General features: G+C 38.7%; 2 protein-coding genes across 3 annotated transcripts in view; both read right to left on the bottom strand.

Moving 5' to 3' along the window:
• The window catches only part of LOC108114211, a 57,767-nt gene that overhangs the window by 3,930 nt on the left and 29,780 nt on the right, over nucleotides 1-24,057 (bottom strand). The window contains exons 3-4 of one of the 2 annotated variants that reach the window (XM_017225030.2): nucleotides 21,061-21,883; nucleotides 9,835-10,030 (exon numbers count right to left, since the gene is read on the bottom strand). In XM_017225030.2, the coding sequence (XP_017080519.1) occupies nucleotides 9,835-10,030; nucleotides 21,061-21,195 (331 nt within the window). In that variant the 5' untranslated portion in view covers nucleotides 21,196-21,883. Of the gene's footprint in view, nucleotides 1-9,834; nucleotides 10,031-21,060; nucleotides 21,958-24,057 lie in introns of those variants that run through there. The other variant, XM_041818324.1, reaches the window with a different exon arrangement.
• Nucleotides 8,980-9,827, bottom strand: LOC108114212. Its single transcript, XM_017225031.2, has one exon. The coding sequence runs from the start codon at nucleotides 9,744-9,746 to the stop codon at nucleotides 9,015-9,017; it is 732 nt and encodes a 243-aa protein (XP_017080520.1). The 5' UTR covers nucleotides 9,747-9,827; the 3' UTR covers nucleotides 8,980-9,014.

Below are 24,057 nucleotides of genomic sequence, written 5' to 3'. Positions count from 1 at the left end.
TTGGGTGGCCACCTGGGAGACTTGCCTTGGCTCGCTTGGCATTTTGGCCACGTTCGAGTGACGGGGTAATTAAACCGCCTGAATTGAGTTTGGCTTTTTAGTTTTGACCTCTCTGCGCTGGCAGGAGGTCAGACGGAGTCTGCTGGAATATGCATGAGATGGCTATCGATTCGATGGGCTCAGAGGAAAATGCACTTGAAAATTTTTATAAATTTTAAATCTCTTTATTTAGTTTTTTTTTTTGAAGTTAAGTTACAAAATTTTTCTCGCTGTAATTACCGCATCCATCTGCTGGCTTTACCGTATATGGCAGTTGCATCGTTCACGCGGCGTATACTTAATTAAAACGCGCTCCCATCAGGCAGAAAAAATCAAAACAAAATGAAGAGCCACTGCACACCTTGGTGTCGTTTTATTATTATTTTTGTACCTGCCCTGTTGCCGCATCGTGCCCGTAAATTAAATGCGCCTCCACTGAATGCTTCCTACTTGCAACTTAACCTCTAAAAAAGTGGCAAAAAAAATCAACGACAAGCAACGCCCCCGAAGGCAAGTGTCTAGTGGCATGCCTCAAAATTGCAATAATAAACAGAGAGAGAGATAGATAGATAGGTAGTGACAAAGAGGGGGAGGTGCGATGACTGCAAAATCAGACCAAGTGTGTGACGACCTCCGCAAGAGATGCAGGCTGAGGCACAAAGTCAGCACAGGCAAGCCTCTTGGCCACAAACGTCCTTGCGGCAGTTGCATAATCAATTTTTCAAGTTTTCACTTTCCGTTGCAGCCTGCGGCTGTAAAATTACACAGTGAATAATGTCGTCTACATAATTTTAGATAAATGTTTTACTAAAAAGAAAATTTCTAGAAAAAAACTAAAAACTTTACAAGAAAATTTTGAAGGAAAAGTTTTCATTCTCCCTCTTTCTGAAAGCCAGCTATCTTTTTAAGCTTCTGGACCATGATTTCCCTTTTTTATACTTTTTCCTAACTAATTTTTCTCACTGCCTCAATACCCGGCAGCAATTTGCGCCATCAGCCAAAGACAAAATAAAATGCCATGTGGGATGCTCCGTCGTCAAGGACAATTAGCGGCAATATCCAACGCAGCTTGCAGTTGGTTGTTTTGAGTTAGCAGCTTGCAATTTTGACTTGGCAGTTGCAAGTTGGAAAAACAGTCGCCAGAAATCCGCCTTTCCCTCTCACTCGCACTTTCACATTTGTAAATTTGCTAAGCGATTAATCTTTGGGCTGCATTTTCTCTGTGTCTGTGTGTAGCGTCACTTGGAGGAGCTGCACTCAATCTCCATTTTGCCGGGCCCCAAACACATTTTTTGTCCGCCAGTTATGGAAGCTGCACTCCCTATTTTCCACAAAACCAACTATCTTAGCCTCAAGTTAAACTTCGGTTTGGGGATTTATTTGCCAGCGCTTATCATCTGGCACACTCGCCTCTTTATTATACATTTGCCTTTTTGATTTCGCCACTCTGCAATTTGCCATTCGGCGCTGTTTTTGGCAGCAACGCCCTGATCATAAATTTCCCAAATGCAGTAGCCAAATTGGGGCTAGATAAACAAATATGAAAGATGGCTGGGTAAACACACAAACAAATATATAGGCACATAAGTAATATATGAGAATGGAAACTCTTGCGGCAAACAGATGCCGCGAGTCATACAAATTTGTGGCCAGAGGGGCAGAGATCGAAATGCCATTTTGGCATTGGGCACAAAGTTATATATTCGAAGGCTATACGAGAAGGTCAGGGCTTGAAAATAAAAATTTAATAAAAGAAAAAAGGTCATCAATTGGGAAAGTTAAAGTCAAAGTTTGAGTAATTTTTAATATTTATTAAGTTTTTTATGGGATATTTGGTTGTTAAGCATCTAACGAGGTAATTTTGTTTTGTAGATATTTTTAATGGTTTCATAAACAATTTAAATGTTAAATCATTTTATTACTTTAGCTGCTTGTTACTAATTAGCTCCATTTAGGAAAGCTTGTCTTTCAGCAATTATTTTTGTACTTAATCTTACAGTCCTTACTTTGAATGAGAATATTTGACCAAAATTGCTTTAATACAAGTCTTACTTAATGGGGATAATGTAGATTAGTAATTAGATATGTTAAATTTGTATATATTAATGTCTTTTTTGTGTTATGCATGACATGTTTAGGTGTTGTAATGACTTATATTTTTAAGGTTATTTCTTAAAATTGTTAACATTATGAAAGAGTTCGCTTAAAGATTTTAAAACCTTTCCTCAAATGCATGTTTCTTAAATTACTTCTCTAATAAATCAAACTAAATATTCATTAGATTTTTCTTAGCTTCTCTTCTTTTTCCTATGATTTTCCCCATAGCCATTGCAGCTTCCCAACTGGTGGCATAAAAGATGTTGCATATTAATGAACTCACACCGCACTCTGCCCACATCCCAAAAAAACCTGGCCAAGATCAAGGCTTTTGTGGTAATCTCTTGGTTCCCCCTGAAAATCCAACAGCCCCTCGAGCACGCGCAACCCACTTTCCTTAGATGTTGCACAGTCTGGGAGATGCATATATAGACACAGATTTAACCTAAGATGGGGGAGTGTTGTATGCAATTTGTTCGGCTTATCCGTGGGCTGGATATTAGCCGGCAGGCGTTGCCACCCCGTTGCAATTAAAATTAATAAACGAATCGAAAGGCAAACTCGTGACGCCTCCACAAAAATTTCAGAAACACAGCAACACTGCCACTATCAATTGGCATTTCATTTTGATTTCGAAATGCATTTCTCTCCAACGCCAAAGAGTTAGTATATCTCAGGGGATTTTTCGGTGTTTATCGTTTAAGGAAGTGTTAATTTATTTGCTCCTCTCTTGCTCTGTGCGCTTGCCCCATGGCTAAAAATGAAAACAAAGCTGGCTGTGAGATGTGTGATGGGTTGGGTAGGGGGGTTAAGGGGGTAGAAATAGTAATAAATTGCCATCGATAGCCAAAAATTATTGATTATTTCGAAATGGACAGCGTTAAAAGTTTATGATGCTGCCGTGGCATCGCTGGCGGTTATGAGATCAAACAGAAAAACCTCCCATCCCCGCCCGCGCCCACCTCTACGACCAACCAATTGGAGAGAAAAGCTAAGCGAAAATGTGCCAACAACACGATAGGCGCACAAGATTTCCTCTTTATTTTTAACGTTTTTTTCTTTTTCTAATAATAAGAGACAGCCACGAAGCAGAAAAAAAAAAATCATACATCAAGATTATTGTTACTCGCGGCAATTGCATCACAGTAATGGCCAACAAAAACACAAAAATAAAAACTAAAAAACAAAGCAGCTGAAGACAAAAAACAAAAACAAAAAAAAACAAAAAATGGAAATCGCAAGAAACATTTTTCATTTGCATAAAAATTCATGGCAACTACAAGCGCTAAAAATGTTTGCCGCATGTTTAAGCCCCATGGGGTAATGGGGGGGTTAACGCTGATGAGGGGGTGGCTCCCTCCGTTCAGTGGGAGGCTGTGTGGAAAACAACCTTCAAGCTACAAAACACTTGACTCCCAAAAGCCAAAGTTACGATCCGGGATCCAAGAAAACTAACTTCGTTCAGAGTCCGTCGCGTTGACGGCGCTTTGGTTTGATTGAACACAAGGATATGTGTCCGCCGGCTAAAATAGCAACAACAACAACAACAACAACAACGAAATACCAATAAAAAAATAGAAAAAAAAAGTATATAAAGCAACAATAACATAAGCCTAGGCAACAACAATTGCAACTGTGGCCACAATTTGAAACCAAAACGCAACACTTTCACTCTACTTAAGACGGATGAAGTTGCGGGAAAAAAGGAGGCGGCTCCAAGGAGGCGGATGGATGGCAAGGGGTGATCGGAAAAAAGGGGTTGGAAAAACAAGAAGGAGGCAGGGACGGCAGGTTGCCTTTGAGACACCATCTATAAAGCGTTGGTGGGAAAATCGCTGCAATCGTTTTCACGTCTTTTTCATATTTATTATCATTTGCAAGTCTCGTTTTGCTTCGCTTCGGTTTTTCGGCTTTTTTCTTTTGGCCCGAGTATAAAAATGCAGATGAAGCCGAAAAAAAGAAGAAAAAAAAAAAAACAAATAGCTTTTCCAGCTGCAGGCAGGAGTTTGTCATCTGGGACAGTGACTGTGTCTTTCGTTTTCACTTGGCAATTAATCAATCAGACCAGCGCGACAGCGATTGGGGTAACGCTGGGGGAGGGCATCAAGTTAAAAATCAGTAAATCAGTAAGAGTATTTTATTGAGATTTTACAATTAGGAAAGTGGTCAGCAAAGGCATTAGTCAAGCTTGGTGTTTAGTTATGGTCAGTATATGGTTTTTGTAACTGAAAGTTAGGGGAATTTAAACCGATTTTATAGCTGACTAAAACTAATACTGACACACTTTTTGAACCCATTTCGAATAGCTCTTCCTGGAATGCCTTTTTACATAAGTAGCCAGGCTCACCACCCCCTAAGACCGCCCCATAGTTGACCCTCCTCCCTCGTTCATCAACATATGGAGCACACTGCAGCAGCACCAACGAAAATGTCTGGCGGCCAAACGAAGGCAATCACGATTTTGTGTCTGAAACGTTTTTTGCGCGTTTTCAATTTCCCATTTTTGGTTTTTCTTCTCGTTTCGCTTGGGGGTGGTGGGTGTTGTGGGGGAGGAGGAGGAAAAGGCCACGCAGTCGCTGGCAAAAGGAAACAGATACGCCTGTCCACAGATCGCAAAATAAAAAAAAAACAAGGAGAGCTATGGCTTTTGGCCGGCGCTTGTTGCGTTCGTTGAGGCGACGCTAATTGTTTCCGTCTGTTAATAAAAATATTTCAGATCAGTAACAAATTGAAAACAAGGCTATGGGGATAACAAGGGGAGTAGGTAGTGGTCGTAGTAGTAGCCTGCTGTTTATGCAACGCCTCACGAAATGCAAATGCAAATTGACATTTACGTGGTTGCAACACCAACAAAATGCCAGAGACAGTCGGACATTGGGCCAAAACCGCCATCACACCACCACCAGGCTTTATAGCCTGGCAAATAAGGAGCAACACGATTTGCCAGCAAATGAAAACAAAAAAAAAAGCGAAGAAAATAATAAAAAATAAAGCCCCAGACTGAGGCAAAAACCAAAACCAAAAAAAAAAAATAATGTTTGGCGACACTTTTTGCCTGTGTTAAAGGTCAATGAGTTTGGGGTTAGTGGACCTGAACCTGGGAGCCTGCCAAGAGTTTCGTTTTGCCCTCTGTGTTGTGCAACCTTCCAGCAGTCTTTGGCCGTCTTAGATGATGGGATAATGTCAGCCATAGAATCGTGTCGCATTTGGTTAAATTGCCTGCCATTTTTGGTGCGTTCAAAGGGAGTGAAAAAAAAGAAAAAAGAAAAACAATGGTGGTAAGATTTTCCACACACAGAGAACACTTTCCCGTAGAAAATTCGCCAAGCGTAACCAAAAGCTGAAAATCAAATGGTTTGACCTCATTAACCGAGCAAAGGGTTCGAGCATAATCAGTGTAGACAGAAGAATCCGGGGGAAAAGATCAGGCCATGGAAGAAAGAGAACAATAAAATTACAATAATCGCTTGGGTAATGCTCTGCCAAAGGGGTGGGTGACGAGGCTCTTCGAAAGGGGGCGGTGGAGCTGGTGGTGCTCAAGCTACCATGATAATGATGAACTTGCAAAGACAACTCCCAATGACAATGACTTGGCCGCTCTTCTTTTTTGTCTTTCTTTTTGGCAAAGTTGGTTACGCTTTAGAGAATTTCTCCCCCTTAAACAAAAAAAGGTTAACAAACCTTTCAAGAAATTGGCCAAAAGCTTAACGGTGAAATTATAAGTTAATGCACAGTTGGGAAAAAATAGATTTGGCAGTAAGTTTGGCTTATATTGGTATTGTTTTTGGGCTGTACTAGACTTATTTTGTAATATGTTAAAAATTTGTAATATTTAAAAGCATTAAAAATCTGTAAAAAATTTCAAATATTTATGTTAAAAATGTACAAAGAAATTAGCCGAAAACTTAAACTTAAATATTTAAGTAAAAGTAAAAGGCGTTTTAAGAGATTTATATCTCTAGCTCAATCAACAAATTTGCCATAAAATTTTCCTCAGCATCATCAGATATCTCATGTTTTTACTGCCCCATCTGCATATGTGTGGCTGCCACAGGCAACATTTGACTGACATTCGATTTTCGCAATATAGTCAGCTGTGCTTGGCTGCTGTTGACTTGGCTGATTTCTACCGATTTGCGATTTGTTAATGGCTCGAATATTAAGTTACAATTATCTGACGGACGGGCCATCGATGATTGTGGCTCCTCACCACTGTCATGGTCACATTTCACTTTCAGCCAAAGAGAGAAGCAGGAGGGCAGGCGGGCAGACAGGCAGGGAGAGAGAGATGGCAGCGACGAGAAATCGTGATGAAATTGATTTGCGGCTCTTTATTTTTTATTCGCCATCATAGTTACCGACAGCTCTCTATCTATCTAAGAGTCTCTACCCCACCACTCCCCCCTTGATTTTTACTGGGAAACTGCATAATTTTCTCGCTTTCCAGCTATTTTGCATTTGCCATTTGTCTATTTTGCTTCTCTGGCGCTTCCACCGATATTCCGCTGTCAAATTGCCAAAGCGGCAAGCGACGGCATTTTTCTCTGATTTTTTTCCTCTGCTTTTTTTCTCCCCCAACCCCACCCACTACTATTGCAGTCTCCAGTGCTTGGCTCTTTAACACGAAACTGAATTTAATTTGGTTTTTCTTCGTTTCTTTTCCATTGCCATTTTATTTGGCATGTTTGTTGTCTAATTGAGCGAGAAATTGCCGTTGATTGATTGTTTTTGCATGCAATGTGTTATTTGTTATATTGTTATTGTTATTGTTGTTGTTATTGTTACTGTTACTGGCATTTCAATGGTTGCTTTTATTTCCCACTTCGCAACGACTAATAGCAATGTGATCAACGTTCTGTAATGGTTGGCCAACTAATTTGCAATGCCAAGTTATAATCATTAAGCAATATTTAAGAAAACTCTCTTTCAAATATTCAAACCAGGGATGCTCAACGCCTCTGCTTTGAGTATATTATTTGTTATTGTTTCTTCTTTGTTCATCCTTAAAATATTTGCAATTCCAATAACAATTTTTCGTATTCCTCCTTCCGCCTCATTCCTTCGTCAAAGGCAATATTATTTGTTCTTGTTTCTTCCTGTATCATCCTCGAACTCCTGCTATTCCACTAATAATTTTTTGTATTCCTCTTTCCGCCTCATTCCTTTGATAACTGTAATACATTTTGTTCTTGTTTCTTCCTGGATCATCCTCGAGCACTTACACTGGAATTCATTCCTTATAACTTCTGTTTGCACTTTCGAGCTTATTTCTCAGTGGAGTATTTGGAGAGTCAGTAAAATGAGTGATAAATTGGTTAGCAAAAAAAGTATTTTTCTTTCTCTCAGTTTACAGCAGCAAATCAACACAAAAGCGTCACTAAATATGTGCACGCTTTCTAGTATTTGTGTTAGTAAAAAGCTCTGCCATAAGACGAATTTAAGCACCCCTGATTTAAACAAACTATTTTCATAAGTTTACAGTTTGTTTAACTTTAAAGTCTTTAAATATTTATTTAAATATATTTTGAGACCAGCTAACCAGCTGCATAATTTAATGGATATTGGTTATTCCCCAGCTGCCAGTCTGTGATATTTTTTTAATTTAATGCGACAACATTATAAAAGTCTGGTTAATAGTACAACATTGGCTATAAAAATGGCAGACAATTTTTGTACACAACTTATAGTCGTATAATAAATAATCACTGAAGTGTGTTTAAATGAATATGACTTATGTAAATTTATGTCAGGATTTATGGGTATATTTAATGTCATTTTATTATTTTTTTTTTTTGTTGGAATTTTTCTGCACCTTTTCTTTACAGGAACAGAAAGTTATTAAAGCAAGTTTTTGAGTATATTGCTTTACGTTAAATTTACTGAGTTAAGAATCTTAAACATAAACCAACCAATATTTTCTATAATTTTCACAACTTTCACAACAAAGAAATTAAGTTTTTCCTGTCCAACCCAGAGGACTTTGTAAGCGTATCTAAACGTGTCACATTGTCGGGACTCCTTGTTTGCCAATGGAATTGTCATGTTTATGGTAATTAACAGTTAATGGGTTCTACGCCATTGCAGTTGTTAATTAGCAAACATGGAGCTGATTCTGCATGCCACACCACATATGTTGCACTCCGTCTGCAGTTCTCGGTGTACGACTATTTGAGAGCAACTCTTTGTTTGTAGCAGCAATATTTCCTCAATTGAATTTCCCAAAGATCAACCGACAGAGCAGCTTCCCCAGCTAGCCAAGAAAAAAAAAAAGATATATATTGCAACGAGTTGTGGCCACAAATCGCAGCTTATTAATTCCCCGACAAAAGTTCGCCAAAGGCCGTAGAGTTTCCACAGAGTTTCGACGATCTCCCTGGCTGGCCGGTCATTTATCAATTCATGAAGTTGGCAATGGACTTTTTGGTTTTCCCCTCCCCGCAACCCTTCTCCCCTATCAATGGAAGTGTGAAAAACTAGAGGGGGGAAAAAAGGTGGAAAATGGGAAATGGGCATCGGGGCAACGGCAGCATCGCATTAACTGCACAGGTGTCCACTTAATTGACAGCTAACGAGGCACCGAGGAGCAGACCAGAGACCATAAACCCAGGCCAGACACATCAATATTTGATGAAGTGCATGTCGCTTCGATTACACAGGGAAAATGAGGAAAATACGCCTTTTGGGGTGGGCTAAAATTATGGATAATCTTTAAGGAAGTGCTAGAAGTATCTCTAGTTAGTCCTCCTGTATATATCCTTCTGATATAATTTACTTTCTTAAGTAAAGTAATCTTTTTCCCGCTGTGTATTATAATAAATTGAAAACAACATGAACAGGGCTTAATGCAGGTCTAGGCCTTGTGATTTATTTACACCTGGTCAGAAGCGAGGTGGCAAACGCAGGTGTCTTTTGGCGCAGAGAGGACAGTAGCACAGCTTTGGCCGGTCCTGAAAGCTTTCCAAGGAGTCTTCCCTTTTAGCTTGAAGATTGAATTTACTTTTAGAGAAAGATTCTTCATAGAAAGTTTGTTGAGATCTCTCTGAGTTGGAAATATTCGTATAACCCTTCCCTTTTGGCCATCTTGTAGGCAAATACTGAGTGACCTTCTTAAGTTCCAGTTCATCTTCAGAATCTGAATCACAGCCACTTAGGATAGATCTTAGGGGTTCTAGAACTAGCTGCCTGCCACCCAATTGACGATTCTCCTCCATTATCGACATTGGAGAAGGGAATCGCTCACAATTTCCCCGCAATCGATCCATTTGGAGTTTATTTTCCAGATCCCGCTGGGCCACTGAGAGAATACTCCAGATGGAGGCACCTCCCGGACCACAAAGTTCGTTGTACTTCTTCTGCTCTTCATACATCAGAAATCTTAACTGATTTATCTGTTTCCATCGCTCAAAGTCAGCCCTTCGCTGATCAAAAGCTATATCCTTCTTTTTGATCATACATAATCTATGATTAAGTTCCGCCTCCGACATCCTAGCCACCTCGTGAGGCATCAAATGAAGACGTCCTGCCCAGAAAAGAAGTCGCCGTTTGGACAATTCACGCCGTCGCTCGTAACGTGAAACACAACTGTACTTCTTTTCGGTTGAATTCTCCATCTTCCTCTCAAAACATTAATCTAATTTTGAACTTGCAAAACCCGAAACTAAGTTCTAGGCTAGCTAAGTTCTAAGGTTATAGACTTACCCACTGAACTGATTACATAGGTGGCTGGCGGTTTCAGGACGCTGCGGGCAAAGGCTCCTCGCAGAACCTCCAGGGCGCAGGGTTCAGCTGTAACCAGCAGCATTCCAGGTGCCACATGTCCGGCGTATTTCAACGCTCTTGTGGCAGCAGTCAAGGGTCCATTCCACCAGCATTGAGCATTCGCAGCTAGGAAGTTCTGAAAAAGATAGACGGGAAGTTAAAGGTTAATGGAGAGTGGATTTAATCCTGGATAAACTTAAGGATCCGGAAATCATCTTAAGTAGAAAGTTTAGTATTAACCGCTTGAAAATCCCAGTTTAAACCTATGAAATCATTGCCGAAAATCTGTTTAGTAACCATAAAAACGTGGAAATGCATTCCACCCTTTACGGAACAAAAGTCAAAGGGGGGTGTTTTCCCCTTACTGGTCTTTACCAGCCATTTCCAGTGGGAGTCTGCATCTCATCAGCTAATTGACAAATTGCAGAGCACCGCGTGGCATAATTGGTGTGGTGCCCCTCGTCTGGCTTAAAGAGCTATCCATCTGTGGGCGTTGCAAGCTGTAACTGCCTGATGGCTGGCAACCATCAATTAGCTAAAGCGGATCGTTGCCACGCCCCCGAATGCAAGGCGAGGGATGGGGTGGCGCCACAAAAACCAAAAAATTCGCTGTCTCATTGCTGGGAATTTATTTTTTTATTTGGGGCTACCCGAAAAACCAAAACCAAATCCAATCGCAACGAAACGAAATCCTTAACACGTTCTGGCCAAGAGGTTTCCACGGAAAATGCCTGCAAAAAAAAAAAAAAAAAAATACAAAGAAAAGTGGGAGGAGTGCGGAAAAGTGGTGACTGGGGCAGCAAATAAATGTCCAATTTGTGCAGTGACAGGAACACTTGAGGCACGTTTTTGATGTAAACACGGACAAAAAGGGTCGAGAGTCACAGCAAAAAGCCATGGACAATGGGAGCCAAGGAAGGGATCGAATGAGGATTGGGAAAGAAAGGCCAAGAGATCGATGTAGCCGCCGGAGTTTCACGCTTTGTGGCTTTCTGTGTCGCTAATGAACATCATCCAGTTTGAGCGATTTGACCTTTTGTGTCGATGGGCCATTGAGGGAATCTCTCGAGAGGGGACACCAGGGGTTAGTGCTATGAATCTCCCCAGGTATTTGCCATTTCTTGTGGTCACTCCTCCTTGGGCTTTAATGTCGCCTGGGTCTGGTGTATGGTGTATGCCCGCTTATATAAGTTGGATGACTATCTCCCTTGCACTCTCCCTCTCCTCTCTGTATCTCCACCTCCATCATCTTTAGTTGGCTAAGAGATGCCCATCCATGCCCATTCCAACCTTCCGCCTGGGGCTGCTCAATTAATGCATGAGAAGGCGAAGAAATTAACTCGTCATTGCCTGCCCGTCAGGCTTTTGCTTTGGCTTCGGCTGTCACGCGCCGCCAGATGGCGCTCATCGCCGCACTTGGAGAAATTTATTGGGCAGAGGATGATTTTTGGAGAGTTTTTTTTTGGGATTTTTAAGGGAATTTTTATGTTTAAAAGGAAATTTCGGATTTAGAATGTTGGAAATTCCTTTTTTCTTTGGTTTTGAACTAAAAGGTGTAATAAAAAAGACTTTCATGACTTTTAACTAAGACCTAACTATTTACTTCACATTTTTCTCCTAGTGCAGTTCATCCCCCCCACCCAAAATCGTAATTATAGTGCTGCATCATTGCAAGACACGAGACAAAATGCCATAGACAGTCATCAACAGCCTACTTATAGAGGCTTTCCATCGATCAAAGGGATCTGGTTTGGAACCTGCGCTTCGAGTTGAGGTGTCTCGGTGTCTAGTCTCGATTTCTCATTTCTCATTTCTCGGAAGTAATGCAAAACTTTTAATAATCAAATCAAATGCTCACGCCGACCTGTGTCGCGCGTATGAAAGTCATTTTCACCGCGGGCTGAATTCAAAGTTTCGCTTTTTTTTGGGGCTGCTCTTGATGTCGTTTCATGTCTTTTTATTATTAAGTTTTTTTTTTTTTTTAGTTTTGTTTCAGGTGGCGGCTTTCGTTTTGGGACTTTTACTTAATTTCATGTAATAGAAAACTAAACAACAAAACTCCCACAAAAATAATGCTCAAAGACAAAACTATCACCGGAGAGTTGGTTTGGTTTGGAGTTAAAGTTTATGAATCGAGCAAAGAGTGGCAGGAGGCCTCATGTGGGGAGGTTGTTGCTGCTGCCACTGCTGCTGCTGCTGTGCTGCCGTTGTAGATCTCTCGTGTGTGCCGCATAAAAAGATAATAACAATATACAAACAAATGCGCAGTCAGGCAGCCGGAGTAAGCCGGAGATTGCCAACCGCTGCGGACTTGGGGAGCTTAATAGAGTTATGATGAAGTATAATAATCCTTGACCTTTCCACCAGCCAACATCAAGTTGCAGCTACACAAGTCAAGACCGCAGCTCTTAGGCACAAGTCAAAACGTTTTCGGAGGGGCTCTTTGTTTTCCTGTCTTTTGGCTTTTTGCTTTTTTTGTGTTTGGGAAACCCTTCATTTGACTTTAAAAGGCGCCATTTAATTTGGGAAAAAATGAAAAGCGACTGAAAATGTTTTGCATTTCTCTAAGATCATGTAAAACAGGGATTAAAAAAAGATGACAGGGTTTTAAGCCATGCCCAAGGGGAGTGTCTTTTGTCTAAAGTTAAAATTATATTTCAAAAACTTACTACAGGTCGAGGTCGTTGAAACTTTTCGGTTGTTTATTAGAAACGCCTATTTTGTCCAAGATTTGTTAATAACTTTAAAACGCAATAAAATTGCTTATTTTATATTAATCGCTGGGAAATTTATCATGGAGAAAAAAATGAGTTTTTAAAGGGCAAGCTAACTCATAATTTTTATGGCCACCTTATCAAGTTTACGGATTTTGCAGAAGCCATCAAGCTGGCGATTGATGGCCAATAATTACATCACTTAACCTTTTTTTATAATGATTATATAAGCCACATTTTATGGTTCGTTTTTTCTTTCTCAGTTTTCGCAGTTCGAAATATTCTTCGTGACTGGAAATTATAGTATTTTCCAAATAATTTATAGCTTCTTAATGGTCTTAAAATATTGTTTTGATTATTTTTAATCGTTAAACTTCGTGCTAAATCGTTCCGCATTGGGTTAATTATAGGTTTCTAATTAGTTTAATGGTTAATTATCTAATATTTTAATTCTTATTTAGCCTAAGATAATAATTAAGTTATGTCTGAAAGCCAAGCGTAGACTTACGGTGTTAATTATTACATTGCTTGGCATGCAATTTATTTAATCTTCTATTCCCGCCGTTGATTACTTTTGGGATTACACTTCCTGCACTCTCTCAGCACTTGCTAGCTTAGTGCTAGCTTCCAATTATTTGAGGATTTCTCACGTCCATAACTTGCACATGAGCGCCCCAGGACAGTTCCTTTGTCTAAGTCTTATCCCCTCGCTGTCATCATTGTTTATTTGAGCTCTGGTCAAGTGCCAGGGCGAGGGTTGAGTTCGGTGGAGCATAAATACAGGACGTACAGGACGTACTCTTCCAATCAATGGTGGCTAGTCCTGATAAGGATACAAATTGCATGGCCATGTCCGAGTGACGCCCACTTCCTTCGCTAAAATAAGCAACTACTACCCCCGGAAAAAGATGTCTTGTTCGGCTGACTGAATGCGTTTTTCTCGGACTCTTTGGATTTGCACTGCACTTAAAATTCCAATCGGATTTTGGGTGGCACACAAACACACCAACTTCCACCCCACAGGCAATGACTTTGGTCGGCTATTGAGGGTTGCCAGGATGCCTGGTTCAATGACCAGATATCTACAAACTATTACTACTCTTGGCTAAACATGCGATTTGTTTTATTAGTTTTTCCCTTACAAATACCAACAGCTGTTTGGCAATAGTCCTGACTGGCTGACTGCCTGGTAAAGCCCTTTTGGCCTGGTTATCTAGCCAGGCATCGCATCTGCAACTATTTGCAACTTTTTGGCAGCCCATTGCGGTCGCTATTTTTGTTGCAATTAATAATAAAAACTTTCAACTGGAATCAAGCTTAAAAAAAACTAAACTAGAAAACTCACATCGTATAAATATGCTCGTTTTGTGGGCAAAAAGTTTTCTCATTGCTAAAAACTTCTGGAAAAGTAAAAACTAAAAGGGAAATGGAAAATGAAAGAAAAAAAACATATGTGAAAAGGTTTAAACTAAAAGGTACTTGCTGTTTTGAGGGCTTTTATAAGGAGTTTTTGGGAAATAATAAAGTTGTAAATCAAAATTTGTGCTTAAAAACAGTTTTAAGGCATTTGTAGACTTCCCAGGGGGTTACTTCTTCTTAAATAAGGGAGAAATCTTTCCAGAAAACCTTATATAAACTTTAGTTAATTATTTTTGGTAAAATCTTAATCTATTCATTGACAGGAACTCACCCAGCCAGCCCAAATATGAAAGCAAAATGAACCTGTTAGGCATGTAAAATAAACAAGATCTGCAAGCAAGGCAGCTGGTCCAGCATAGCCACAGCTCTTTTTAGATCTAGTTCTTGCACCTCAAAACGATCTATTTACATAAACACCAATACATCAAGGTATATATAGATATATACAAATATATATAAAAGGTATCAGCTGTAAGAATCAGCACCTCAATTTAAAACCGAAGCGTGAAAAGTCTATTAGAGGTTGACGGGCGGCGACGCTGTTGACGAAGGCGTCTGTCTGGGAGGGAACACTGTGGGAACAATCCAGTGTGCTGTAGTCAGCTCCAATTCTGCCTCATACCTCTAACCCACTCTCTGCCCCTCCCCCTATCTTGATTTTCCACTGCACCTGTGTGTTGGTTCTGCAGTTTTTTTTTGTTATTTTTTATGCTATGTTTTTTGCTTTCATTGTTAGTGCATTTATTGTTATTGTTGGCTTTTTGCCTTTTGTATTTCGGCGTTGAAGCTTCGCTGGCACTTGCTGAAATGTCTGGCCAAAATGAAGGGGGGTGGGGAGAAGGTGGAGAAGGGCCTATTTCGGGGCCTTTGTACTGCAACAACAGTGTCTGTCATTCACTGGCAAACAGTTAAACACCGTATCTATGAGTGTGTCTAGCATTTAGCACGCAACTTGCTTTAAATCTAGCATACTATCTATACTATACTATATACTATATATATATATAACAGCTTGTCATTCAATCAATCTGGCAAATCATGCAATCATGGGAGGGTATTCATCCAAAGAAGTTTTTCGAAATGCCTGTCAAAGTTACTAATGAGAATCGGTTTGCCAAAGGTCTGTGAGTGAGTGTGTTGTGAAAATAATTTAAGTTTAGTTTTAATTACTAACTTAGTAGATTTTAATTTAAGTTTTAGTCGAGGAGTGCATCATTATGGGTAATTGCTTTGGGTTAGAAAATTGATTTTAGCTTTAGCAGTTACAGTTGAAATTAGTTGAGAAACTCAATTTTCTAGCGGAAAATTAAGACAATTTCTGGAGGTGACTCATCTGATCTTTGTTAGATAAGATATTTTACGGGTGAAGTTTGTTATAAATTAAGTTAAAAAACAAAACAATTTAATAGTTAAGATGTATATTAATGAAAAATAAGATCATTTTGAGAAGTTTTAGCCTTAACATTAAAGTTTTTCTTGAAAGAAGAACCTAAAACCAAAAGTAAACAACTTTTTCCATCTTATCTTAATTTCCTCCCTCATGTTTTCCACTTCCATTAAACTCACAATTACCATAATTCATGGCTTTCATATACGTTTGGGTTTTTTATTTTTGAACTTCCAAAAATATAGCCTCACCTCCCAAATAAACAAGATCTCACAGAGCCAGGCGAGAAGCATGAAGATTGAACTACAAGTACGTGGCGCGTTGTTGATTTTTTTTTTTTTTGATTTTTTGGCTGGTGCTGCAACCTGAGTTCCCTGGCGTGACCGAAAACAAATAAATAAATAAATAAAGGAGAAACGAGAGCTTCAACTTGAACTGAAGTTGTTTGCTGCCACTGGACAGCAATGGCCCCCGGCGACCTTGTCGAAGAAAATTATGCAATCGGAGGAGGGAGTAGAGAGGCAGCTAGTAGTGGCAGGTGGAGCGACTCTGTTTGTCAATCAAATTAGCCGCCGATGGATGATTGCAAACGAAATTAATGAAAAGCAATCATAAGGCGCACGCCAACCAATTAAACCCACTGACGACAAAAAGTAAATTTGCGCTTAAACGATTGCAACATCGATTCAATTTCATTAAACCCAATCAAAGCAATCGAACAAGCAAGAGAAAGGGGGGTAAGGGGGGAGGGACAAAGAAAGCAGGAGGCTTAATAACAATTCAAATCAGTTTCAGCTTTCTGACTTTGTTTGTAAGAGCCGCGTGCCGATAAATCAATTTGCTTGCCTCTTTTTCTCATGATTGCATGAAATTGTATTTGCAGAGACTCGGAGGAGTCTCGGGTTATGGGAGTTCCGGAGCTGGATAGTCTGTCCTAACCGGTGAATGTTACTGTCCAGCTGGATGAAATTGATTCTCCAGCTGGAGTTTAGCAGGAAAAAGATTCTGAGTAATAAGAAGAGGAAGTGTTTATACTATAAAACCAACTCTTAGTAGGAAGATGAAGGTAGTTAATAGTTTTGCTTATAAAACTTAGTCAGCTAAGTTGAACTTGATTAAGAGAAGGGGAGTTTAGATTAAATTATAAAATAGATTTCCTCTTAAAACAGTTGCTTCTTAGGATTGTGGCTTGAACTTTATACTTTTTACTTATTTAAAAGATTTTTAACTTAAGCAACAAACAAACTTTTAAGCCTAGAATTAACCTGTGACTTTAACAAATGTTTATTAACACAAAATGATCTCACATTTTACATCTCGCAAAATGAAATATGACAGCTGCCAATGTTATTAATGATTCACATTGTAAACTCCCATAAAGCCTCTTGAAGGATCTACACATCTCATCTCGTGTCTGGACTCAACCTTCCTTTCAAATCGTTTTTGCTTTTTCATAACGATCAGAGGTTTACCTTCATTCTAGCCCGATCAAAAATACAATTCCGTTCCCAGACTTTCCATTTCTCATTGATATATATTATATGTATATACAACAGCCAGTTTTGCCAACAGTTTTATGCGTTTTATTTGTGATTTTTTATGGACCTGCCTGGGCAATCTTAGCTTGACGATTCTCAGGTTAGCAGCAGAATGGCTAAAAGACTGAAAACTAAAAACTCCCGCGCTCTAGACATGACGCAATAGCGGGGCTTCGCATCCGTTGAGCTATTTCAAAACTTGTTGCAGGCTTATTAATTTGGCTTGGAGCACCGAAAAGCACAACTAAAACAAGTTGATTTAGGTGAAGTCATTTGCGTGCAGCTAGACACTAAACAGTGAAACCGAACACTAAACACGGCAACAGCTAAAAAAACTACAACAAACAGCTAAAACAAAAAAAACAAAAAAACAAAAAATTAAAACAACGAAACAGTTCAGAGATCAGCTTGGGGCCATTCAGGAGATCAGAGTTTGGAGTCAAGTCGGTCTTTGGCTGTTTGCTGTTTGTTACTAAAGTTTAAGTTGCAAGTATTTGTTGGCAAGTTTCAGGCCACGCCGCACGCCTGACAAATTTGCGCAAATAATAAAAACAGATTTTAAATGCCTGGAAATTGAGTCTGGCATTGCGGCCTTAAATCAGTTTCCTCCTCCTCGGCCAAAACTGACATTTAGAGCTTTACTGGGAAAAAAACGGCAAACGAGGCAACTCAACGCTTAAATGGTAGAAACTTTATGGGCTTTGTCTTAATTTTAGCGCATTTATTATTGCTAAAAATATATACATTTTTCTTCTCAGCTATAATCGTATTCATTGCTTTTGTTTATATGGTCGTTAGGCAAGTAACAAATATTTACAATATTAACTTCCTTATGATTTACTTAAGTTTTAATGTTGACCTGTAAAAGTTTGGTTAGTGCGAAAATGTTTGTTTTTAGCAGGGAAAATGCTGGTTCATCAGCTTAATTGCAAAACTAAAGACAAAGGTGCTGCTTGATTGATTTTACTTTACATTTCCTTTCCTCTTTACTATTTTTAACTTTAATGATATTACCAGAAGTCTCATTTTAGATTTTACACGTAATTCCGTGAATACCTCAAGGTTCTTAATAACCTACTCTTTTTATGGGCCTAAAAATATATATATATATTTTTTTCCATAGGCTTTTTTGGTAATAAGAAAATTTATAAACCACCATTGTTTAGTTTTTAACCTTCCCAAAAATGTCTCATAAGCGTTTCTCAGCCGAGTAAAAAGTATTTAAATTATGGCACGCCCTAAAACTTGAGCAACCGCACCGGAAACTCTTGCCCATTCGATATGGTCGATGGTTGTGAAAAAGACACCGCCCTAGGCCAGATATATATATATTAAATATTTTCCCTTCCTCAATTTCGAGGCGCCGTGGCACCTCAATCTACATAATTCACACTTCATTGAGCTTCGAAATTTACGATAAAATATTCTGCTGCTGCATTATCGTTTTCCGAGTCGAATTCTTAGGGCTTTCCATTCATCATTCTGTATTTCCCCATTCATGTTCTCAGCTTTTCACGCACTTTTCTTCAGCTCCAGCTCACTGCCTCATCTGCCTCTCCCCTCTAAATCATCTGCCTCTTATTTATATAGTTCAGAGTTCTATTCAGGGCACGCTTCGCATTCTCTTCATATCTTTCGGTTAAACTTTACAGACCGACCAGTGGCACGTAATATTAATTAGCCCAGCTTCGAGACTCATTCGAAAAGCCAACAAATGAATGCCCAGCGATTGTCATGTTGGGTTTTCTATATCTATATATACATACATATATATAACACACTAAAAACTACTCAAGGGAATGTTTATGTCGCACTTTTTAGTATGCAAAATGCAAAACCCAAAAGGCAATGCAAATATAAAAGACAAAAAACCGCATAAAAAACGAAACAAAAAACGAGAACAACACAAATTGAGCTTGGCTAAAATGTAAAAAAAAGGCGGCAATGCCTTTTCATGTTTCACACTTTTTGGCAGCCCAGCAATTAAATTGAAATTACCCTGTATTGTGAGTAAATGAAGTGATTCACAGCGAGGTGTTGGTGGAAACTACAAATAGATCTTGTAATTGTTATTGTTATGATACTAAGGTAGATAACAACATTAAGAGGTTTATTAGATGAATAAAGAATATAATTATAGTTTCTAAGAAGTCGCTAAAAAGCTAAAAAGATGTCTTTAAGTTTATTAGAAAATTTAAGAATATTTTCCAATGTCAAGCAGTAATAATGTGTAAAACTCTTTAAAGTTGAAGCAATTAGTAAAATAACTTTACAGAAACCATTAATATTTATACAAAGACATGGCTTAAACAAAGATATTTCATAATCTTCCCATCTTAAACCTTATTTTCTAACAACTTTACTTGTTAAAAACCAATTCCAAAGACTACTACCGGCATTCAGGTATTCTAAGCCAAACCATTAGCTAAAATATTCAAAGTTTCTCAAAATTTTTAGCTCATCATGTGGCAGCGCATCAATTAACACTTCAAACTTGAACTTGTCAGCCCAGAATGACGTCATGCGGCAATTTGTGCAATAAACAATGGCAAGAACAACAATAAAAATCAGCAACCGAAAAAGCTTGCAAAACATCGGAAGCAGCAGCCGCCGGCAAACAAAAGCACAAAAACTGATTTAAAATTCAGTAAAAAAACGAGTTAAAATATCATAAAATAAAGCTAACTTCGATCTTCTGCCTTAAGGGTTCCATGAACTCATAAGTTATACGAGTATATATATATTGGGACATTGGGACATTATCTAGAGGGGCCACAGAACGAGCTTCCTGGCCAAAAAGTTTTCGGAGACTTTGGCTTCTTTTTCGCAAGTCATCAATAACAAAGGCCGTGGGGTAATAAAGAACGGGACACGAAAATGGCAAATGTTGCAAGTTGCAATATGTTTGCTGCAAATGTAATGCAATGTTTGTGGCAGTCTGGGTCTAGTCTAGATGACGCCCCGACAAAAATACAGAACAACCGGGCGGGCAACCTGTTAAGGGGGGGGGAATTTGTTTTTCCCTCCTCAGTTCGTTCCGGGCCATTTATTTTCATGGGAAGTGGTCGCGAATAATAATAAAGGAAAACGCCAGGCCAAACCACCAAAACCCCCTACATTGGCGACCTTGAGCGGGAGTTTTAGTCCATCGTCACCTCCTGCTAGCTTTTGTCTCTTTCTGTCTTTAGTTTAACGCCCTCTCCCTCGCCCTCTCCAGACTCACGCACTTTTTGCAGTTCAAACTGGCCAACCAGTTTGCAAACCAGTTCCTTCCACATTAAAAGCAGAAGAAGCTGAAAGCAACGCGGGGGCCACACTCACAGAAATGTTAAGGAAAGTGATTGCCAGTTGAGAATTTAGTAAACAATTTAAACTTCCTTTAAGAAATTCCGAAATTTAAGTTGTGTTTTGATAATTCTTATTCAAAGTAGAATTTCTTAGCTCTCTTTGATAGAGTAAATTAATTTATTCAACGCGAAATTGTTTATCTTTCTCACTAAACTAGTTTTAATCAGCTTAAGCCGTAAATGTGAAAATCGTTATTATATTTTAAGGAAATCTTATTCTACTAACTGGTTCTTTAATTTGAATTCCAATAAAGGCTGCTCTATTTTTAATTCCCAACTAATTAAGCAAAAATTTTATTAATCCTTATGATTTTAAAGGATATTCTTATATTTCCAACTAATTTGAAGTCTTTTAAGTTTATAAATTTACTTTACTTTTCACATATTTCAAGTTTTGGGTTTAAACTTAAAACAAATGCTGAGAGAAACAAACAAGTCACTTAGTTTTCCAGGACTGTAATTTATAGTTCTAAGTTTCAGAAACATAACAAAAACTGCTTATTTTTGTGACAAAAATATATTGCAATGCCACATAAATCTTCGAAAATGTTTATGTTGCCAAAGAAAATATTAGAGTAGAAACTGCATTTAGTTTAAATATAGTTTTCTGTCAAAGAAAATAGTTTTTATGACTTGCTTAATAGCTTTTAAGAATGATTTCCCAGAGCAACTCTAAACTTCTACCAAAAATGTCACCTTTTTGTTTATAGATCATCACCATCTCTCCCCTATTTTCTCACCGTGCATCAATCGAAACTCACCTGAAATATCATATATCCCGAGTCGTACATCCAAAAGTCCTCGGGCGTGTGGCCGGGCTTGGTCAGCTGAATGGCCAAACAGCGCTGCAAGATCAGACGGCAGCGCTGTGGACCACCAGGTGACTTGGTGCCCATTTCTGTTGCCTTTCTGCTGGCGGGTTTCTCGGTTTCTTGGTTTCTTGGCTTTCCCAGATTCTGTTTTTTTTTTCGTTAACCGTCTAAAAATAACGCCAAGTTGAGGCTTAAGGATCTGGCACTGTACGCGTATGTATGTGTGTGTGTGTAAAAGGTTCTTTTTTTTTTCTTCTTTTAATGGTCAAGCACTTGGGCAGCGAAAAAATACAAAAACAAAATACAAAAAACCGAGAAGAACGCGATAAGAACGAAACCCGTATTTGCAGAGTTTTATCTCTTTTTTAGGCTTTTGTTGTTGTTGTGTTTTGCTTTTAACTTGCCTACATTTTATTTTTTGCACACTTTTTATTTTGTAGACCGGACTTTTGTGGCTTTTTGTTGTTGTTATTTTTATTTTTTGGGGAAATGAACTTTTCACATTATATAGTGTTATCCCAGCATCTCGAACGCGACGCCTGCGCACTTAATCACTCCAGTACTCAGTACTTGGTACTCACTGAGCACTCGCTTTCGACTGCGTAATGCGAACCGAACAACCGAACCGACCGAACGACGAATTCAAACTGAAGTTGCGGCGCCAAGAAAAAGTGCTTGGCTCCACTCTCTCGCGCGCTCTCTCTGTGGCTCATTTGTCCGCTCTCTATATTCCGCGCTCTTGCTCTCTCACGCTCTCTCGCTCGCTGGAGACCTGAAACGAAATAAAAAATCGCAGAAGCCGCTTTAAAACCTTGATTATTAAATCAATTAGGTGTACCAAAAAAATAACAAAAAAAAAAAAAAAAAAAAAAAAAAATACAAAATTCATAAACTGAAGTTAGGCTGCCTGAGATCGCAATCTTTGTCGTCGGCCTGTCTGAGAGACAAACGGGCTCTGCTCCTAATAACATCATCACATCGTCATCATAGTCGTATCATTATCATTAACTGTAAGCCGTGTTTGGCAACTGTTTTTTTTTTTTTAGCCAGACAGTGGGACTTCTGATATTTGTGTTCTAGTTAAAAGAACTAAGTTCTAATGAGATTTAGGTATTATGGATTTTTATATAATTATGTTAAAGATAGAAAAGATTAAGCGAAAAGATAGTTTCTAAAACTTCATGTTTAAAGATATTCTTAGAAAAAACTTTAAAATTGCAAAAAAAATCCTTAAAAATCTTAAACAATCCTCAAATTTTCTCATAATAAAATGTATCTGAAAATTACAACATATTTTAAAATTAAGCACAAATCTTTATTGTGGGAAATATTTTAAACTTAACAAAAACACAAAACATACTAAAACTTTTCGTTACACCACCAACTAAAATAAAAAACACATTTTTCTTAGCCTCCACTGTATACTAATTTTTTGACATTTGTTTTTGCATTGACAAGTTACATTTTGTGGATTTTTCGTATAATGTGCCTTTCAATCTTGGCTGGCGCTGGGAAGTCATTTCCTGCCCGAATTGCCGGATGTGCAAATGACTAAAAATGGGTTAATTAAAAACCATCTAGCAGTGATTTTATTTGGGTCTAAAGTAAACTCAAAAGCTGTTCTCCATTTGAAAGATCACATTTAGAACCCTAGGGCTGGTATATATGTATGTTCACGAATGGACTTTGAGCCCAAGGCAGAATCTAGGAAATGTCAGAATAGTCAGTTGCATCCATAATTGCGTATACGCCATGTGCGCCGACTGTCAATCACAATTCTAATGCAAATTCGTATGCAGCTTTCCGCACTGTCCAAATGCATTAAGTGGAAATGCATTAGGTTTGTTTTTTTTATTTTTGGTGCGTCAGACATTTGGAATTTGCATAAATAATTACGATTTAACAAAAAATTACACGATAAGGCGGGCGGAATGGGATTTGATTTTAATTTGTGGCACCATCAACCGTCAACCGTAGATGCCCCATTTGTGGCACCATTCATCTTAGTCCGAATTCGGTCAAAGCGCACGCCACATCCATAACAAGAAAGTTTTTTTTTGGGGGGGAAGACAGGGCCAAAAAGCGAGATTCGTTTTGGTTTTGGGGCCAATTAAATGGTGAGATCATCGCCCACATATATCTACGACTCTACCTTAACGATTCCCCCCAGTCAAAGACACAAACAGAGATCAAGTGTGTAACCCCCTCCCTTTTGGGCATTTTCTTTTTATTATTTATTTATTGCCGCTTGTATTTGTCGACCCATTAAGCGTCGGCCTTTGTTAGAAAACACGTTTCTTCTGGCCACATTCCAACAAAAACAAAACTAAAAGGCTACAAAAAAAAATTGAGAATTTGCCAGCAGCTCTTGGACTCTTTTGTTTGTCTTACAAATCACAAACATTATGAATTGGTGAAACGCTGCTGCCCGCTCAAAAGGTGCTAACAAAAATTAGCATAAATTATGATTAACAATTATAACCAGCAGTTGGGCTGCTAAGAAATCCGACAGATTTACCATGTTTTGTAGTCACTTTTAGCCGGAGGGCTCTTTGACTTAAAACCAAATAGAAAAATATGTCAGCTTTTGGTTTTTTCTTAAGTAAATTTGCGGATTGAGAAGAATTTAAATGGCAACCCAAAAATATACCTGTCACCTGAAACTGGAATGTTTTGCTACAAAAAAAAACAAGAAAAACTTTGACAAGGGTATTAAAGACTTCGGACAACCTTTCTTTTCTGGTTTTTTCATTATTTGCCTAGCCGCCGGGCATTTCTCAAACTTTGAAGGCTTCAGCTATGATTCAGTAATTAAATTTGCACACGACCATGTTGAAGTAAGATTTCGAGAGGCTTTTTTGGTCAAGAGAAATCATTTGCGAAAACTTCAAAGAGCTGAACAAGTCCTTGATGTTTAACCTTGAACTTCAATTGAGGATCGTTGTT

This window comes from Drosophila eugracilis, unplaced genomic scaffold (assembly GCF_018153835.1).
Source record: "Drosophila eugracilis isolate 14026-0451.02 unplaced genomic scaffold, ASM1815383v1 contig_2154, whole genome shotgun sequence".
Classification (NCBI taxonomy): domain Eukaryota; kingdom Metazoa; phylum Arthropoda; class Insecta; order Diptera; family Drosophilidae; genus Drosophila; species Drosophila eugracilis.
This window is presented reverse-complemented; position numbering and strand designations above follow the sequence as displayed.

Excerpts from the sequence above, each read along its gene's own strand:
- LOC108114212 (XM_017225031.2), bottom strand. The coding sequence starts at position 9,746 with ATGGAGAATTCAACCGAAAAGAAGTACAGTTGTGTTTCACGTTACGAG.